Raw genomic sequence first — 4690 nt, forward strand, 5'->3', positions numbered from 1 at the left:
TCAAACAACTCATATTTCACTTATGTTACGATTTACCTTCTATAGTAAATTTACAGAAATCTATTAGGCCGGAACAAATTTCAAATATTTCTTTTGTTACTAGGAATTGCGCTAGGAATAAATTTCACAAAGCTAATTTATAACAAAATTGGACACTATACCATTGCACAAATCCTATAGGACATAAATTAAGTAATTTTTTATCGAAAAATCCAATAAAATCAAGAATACAAAAGATGAAATAACTCCCATTTTCCGAAATTTGTTTTTGGTCTTGTAATCTTTCGATATTCAATTTTTTTTTCAAAATTCACATAATCTAGTTCAAACTTTATTTAATCCCCCTCGGGTTTATTTGGAGATTTCGAAAAAAAGGGGGGGGGGGGTTACAAAAGAAGAAATTGATATTTGTTCCAGCTTTATCTGTCTTATTTTTTTTATATCACCATCCGAAAAAAGTCCACTGTTTTATGCATACGTTAGGTATAATTTTCTCCTATCTGTAAACCTTGCCTAATAAATCCGATATTCTCTTTACCAATTCCCAATCACCACTTCCGGAACCGTGGACGGATTCATCTGCGGAAACATCCGCTCCGGTCGCATCCCAATATCGATTTTGCAGTAACGTGGCAGTGCCCATCTCAGGGTGGCAAGTTGTCTGGGTCTAATACGCGGTTCACATTCGGAAAGTTTCAACATCGCCAGACTCGAAAATTTATGCCCCATCGTTTCCCACTCATGATCCTCCTGCTCTTCGGCATCGGCCGGGTCGAAGCGCGGATACCGGATCGATAGGAACAGGCTTCGAATAGAGGGACATACAGGAAAATAGACCCACGAATATCCGGGTCTGGTTTGGAAATCACACCGCAACCCCAGGTGTTCCAAATTGTTCAGAGTGTTGAGGCACAGGAAAGATTTGGTGGTCAATTTTTTCTGTTGGTTTGAAATATGTTTATCGTTTTTTTAACAAAATAAGAATCGGTTTCAAAGCTCAATTACTCACACACTGCCAATTGATGACAAGGCTCCGTAAGCTTGGAAATGATCGACAAATGGTATCCAACGTATGCGACTTGTTTAACCGATTAAGCTCCAAACTAGTTAGGACTGGTGCATTCTGGGATAGCTGCTGGAAAAATTCTGACTGATCTTCTAACGATGCACAGTGGTTGAAACTTAGCTTTTGCATCTGATGCAATGGATCCGTTACGACCAGCTTAACGATGTTGTGATGATCGGTTCGGAAGGAAACTTCCTGCAGTAAATCAAAACTTGAGTTTTCATCCTAAGTAACAAAACAGCAAGTTTTACCTTAAGGTGAGGCAGCTTAGCCAATCCGGTGAAAACTTCTTTCGGGAAGTCATTACGCAACCTGATCGTTTCCAGGTCTTGAAATTTCTCCACTAAGATATTCAATACCGGAAGAGATAGTTTAAGACCGTAGTCTAAATGAGTTATTTGTTCAAAACGATCGAAAAATTTCCGCGCCTGGTCTGGTAAAGGATTTTCCCAACTGTCCACAACCAGGCGCTGAACCTTTGGAAAACGAATATTGCCCAAAGCCCGGAAAAATGCCTGTCGATCACGTTCCACGAGCCCTAGACCTTCGAGAGTCTGGCTGAAGCTTCTGATCATCTCCAGATAGCTAGTACATGTTGTGTTCAGGGAAATATGCATATCTCTCAGGTTCGGAGCAATTGCTGCCCAATTATAATTGGTATTATGAAACGCATGGCGGTCCATGTAGAGGCGCTCCAGGTGCGTTAATTGTGGAAAACTTATCTTCTGACATGGATTACTGATGACAATGCGAACGTACCCAAAAACCTGAAACTCCACCAAACGTTGAGCGCTCTCGAAAATCCCTTGCAGCACGCTTTTTTCAATCTCATAAGGATATTGAGGACAAGTATTTTCCAATGTGAGATGCGTCAACGAATCGGAAAAACGGTGAACTAAACGCGGAACCAGATGCCACTTGTCCTGGACAATTGAGATGTGCAGATGCCGGTAGGGTCTCGTACTAACCATCAGCCACTTTAGATACTTCGTAGCTTTGCTCGTATCGTCCCAGCCGATCAAGTCAATACGCAAGGTAGCCTTCTCAAAGAACCTCATTTGACACATTATGATGTGAAACCATCGACGACATACTTGGGCACACCTTTTGAACGCACTGAATGGAAGATGCGAGAAAATTTCAATCAACATCTAAAACACAGAACCATTTCATTTTAACAGTGCATTACCAAGTAGCGAAAATATTTAAAATACTAACCTCGGTTGGTAAAATTTTTATCGTTTTTCGTGGCATTTTATATGGAGAGATCACTTGAAGATCAGATAAATTATACAACGATTGGAAATAATTTTTAATGCACAAAGTTGGTGATAACAAAAACAAACAACTCGAACAGCCACCGATCGTTTGATGATCCCATCTATTGTGTTCTAATCAGTTTGAAATTTCGTTTGAGAGTACCTACCAATACTTCCAAGACAAACTCCTCTCATGCTTATTTTGATACGTAACCATAAAAAGTGGTATAAATTTACAAAGCTCGCGTTATTTGAATAAAATTAGCAGATGGGCAGTTTAGGTTGTTTGCTATCGCACTAACCATTGGAATTTTCTTCATCAAGACCAGGCGTGGTCCTATGGGGGGGGGGGGGGTGATCGGGGTGATCAGGGGTTGGGTTTAGGGGTTTAACCCCCCCCCCCCTATGAAGATCTTTTCCAAGTAAAATTTTTAACGTAGTATAGGGAAATTACTTGATAAAAGATTTGAGAGATTCATTTTACTATACTATATGACGTTCACGAATTTAAACTTATTTCTAATTGTAAATTTCTATTAGCAATTCATTTATCCTTTTGTATTAAAACTCTAAACTTGACATACAAAAACCTTTCCTTGTCTTCAGAGGGGGGGTTTTATTAAGAAGTGTAGATAAACAAAAACAGAGTTTGAAACAAACCATTTTAACTTCAAAAGTAATTCATCAGATGTCGAATACTAATTTTATACATCTACCAATTGGACACCATGTAACAGGCGTTTACCTCTTCCGATGGTCCAAAGAATAAGCAAAACAAATCAAAAATCTAATATTTGTCCTCTACTATATTATGGGAGAGTGGGGAATCATGGGCCACTTTTTTTCGTTGTTCCATAACTTCTTTATTATAAAAGATAAAATGAAACTAAAAAACGGTAGGGGAGAGTGGGGATACTTGATCCCCTTTTCTTATTTTCACCATATCTTTTTGGAAAAATTTAGCAACTCGCCTTCTTTGACATTTTCTGACAGCTTGTAACTTCAAGTTTCTATGCTCCAAAAATTAGAACGATACTTGTACCCGTTGATGAACTAGAAGCATTTTCGTGGGAGTAAAAAAATTGCAATTTTTCTGAAGTTAGGGGAGACTTGATCCCCTATTGAAGGAGATTGATTTTTTATTCAGGAAGCCCTAATCCTTGTATAAAAATCAAACAAAACCCCAAGATAGAATGTTAATTGACTATTTTGGTCATGTTTGTTCTCATTTCACAATTTATAGCAGACATAAGAAGAAAATTCTATAACTTTGTCTCAACGCTAATAACATTGCATACTTAAAGGCGCTATTTTTTATAATTAAGAGAAAATTATTTTTTTTTGCTCTTTTCTTCAGACAACTGCTTGATAAATATTAGTTTTTGGATAAATATTAGTAATTTCCTGATCAGCAATCATAACGATCAATTCAGAAGAAAAATATGCCGTTTGGACGGGGGATCAATTGTACCCAACTCTAGGGGATCAATTGTACCCATAATCAACATTTTAGAAAACTTTTTCTGAACAAAGTTGAGAGTTTTCCATTACTTTGAAAATATGGCATAATGAAGTTCATTTAACGCTCGAACGATTGATATATTGGAACAAATATTTTTTTCATAATTTTCCCATGTAAGGAACATTTTAAAGTGATGAAAAAAGATCTTTAAGTTACATTTTGTGAAATTTTCCAAACAAAGTTCAATTACTCAAACAATTATTTTGTTAAAAAATTTTAAACTACAAGCATTGTTATTTTGCTCATTTTGGCACATTTTTCTAGAACATTTGATCTTTGTAAGACATTCCAGTTTCGAGATATAGCTAAGGAATCAAGTATCCCCAGGGATCAAGTATCCTCATTCTCCCCTATGGTTTTCTACATTTTCAAGGTATCATAAGGATTTTTTTTAAATTTTTAATAAGTTTTTTTCCCTAAATTCTGACTGTTTGAAAAAAAGCAATATTTTTTTGAATTTTGAAAAATGGTGGGGAATCGTGGGCCACCAAATTCAAATTGACTAAATAACATGCAAAGTTTATAAGTTGACCCAAAACTGTGATTTCCTAATTCATTTCGTTATTTTGAAGCAATTTCAGATGATGAAATAAAAAAGAGAGCAGTGTATGATCGCATAGATTTTAAAGCCTGGCTCGCGAACGTTTTGGCAAAATTTCTTATATAAGATGGACAAAATATTTTTCATAACTCTTCATTTGGCTTAAAAAAAACTTTACAGATAGGTGGAACGTATTTTAAGTTCTGAATGTGTATAAAAACATAAAAATATAGGTGATTCAAGATGTGTGGCCCGCGATTCCCCACAAGCTATGATTTGCAAATTGGTTGCGTTTGTGTGAC

The 4690-nt window shown here is 36.5% G+C and overlaps 1 protein-coding gene across 2 annotated transcripts; it reads right to left on the minus strand.

Annotated features, from left to right (window-relative positions):
- Positions 1-345: 345 nt before the first annotated feature.
- On the minus strand, positions 346-2427 carry LOC129749441 (uncharacterized). 2 transcript variants are annotated; one of them, XM_055744419.1, is made up of 4 exons: positions 2285-2427; positions 1318-2182; positions 1010-1261; positions 346-939 (listed from the first exon to the last, which is right to left on the minus strand). In XM_055744419.1, the coding sequence occupies exons 2-4, from the start codon at positions 2131-2133 to the stop codon at positions 535-537; spliced, it is 1473 nt and encodes a 490-aa protein (XP_055600394.1). In that variant the 5' UTR covers positions 2134-2182; positions 2285-2427; the 3' UTR covers positions 346-534. The 2 variants fall into 2 exon arrangements, with proteins under 2 accessions (XP_055600394.1, XP_055600393.1); XM_055744418.1 differs by having other exon boundaries at positions 1318-2217.
- Positions 2428-4690: the final 2263 nt, after the last annotated feature.

This window comes from Uranotaenia lowii, chromosome 2, assembly GCF_029784155.1.
Source record: "Uranotaenia lowii strain MFRU-FL chromosome 2, ASM2978415v1, whole genome shotgun sequence".
Classification (NCBI taxonomy): Eukaryota; Metazoa; Arthropoda; class Insecta; order Diptera; family Culicidae; genus Uranotaenia; species Uranotaenia lowii.

What these genes read in the sequence shown, in the direction of transcription:
- LOC129749441 (XM_055744418.1), bottom strand. Translation starts at nt 2,320, where the DNA reads ATGCCACGAAAAACGATAAAAATTTTACCAACCGAG. An exon ending in CTAAGCTGCCTCACCTTAAG is followed by an intron (nt 1,262 to 1,317) that starts GTAAAACTTGCT and finishes GATTTACTGCAG; the next exon opens with GAAGTTTCCTTCCGAACCGA. An exon ending in TTGTCATCAATTGGCAGTGT is followed by an intron (nt 940 to 1,009) that starts GTGAGTAATTGA and finishes TCAAACCAACAG; the next exon opens with AAAAAATTGACCACCAAATC.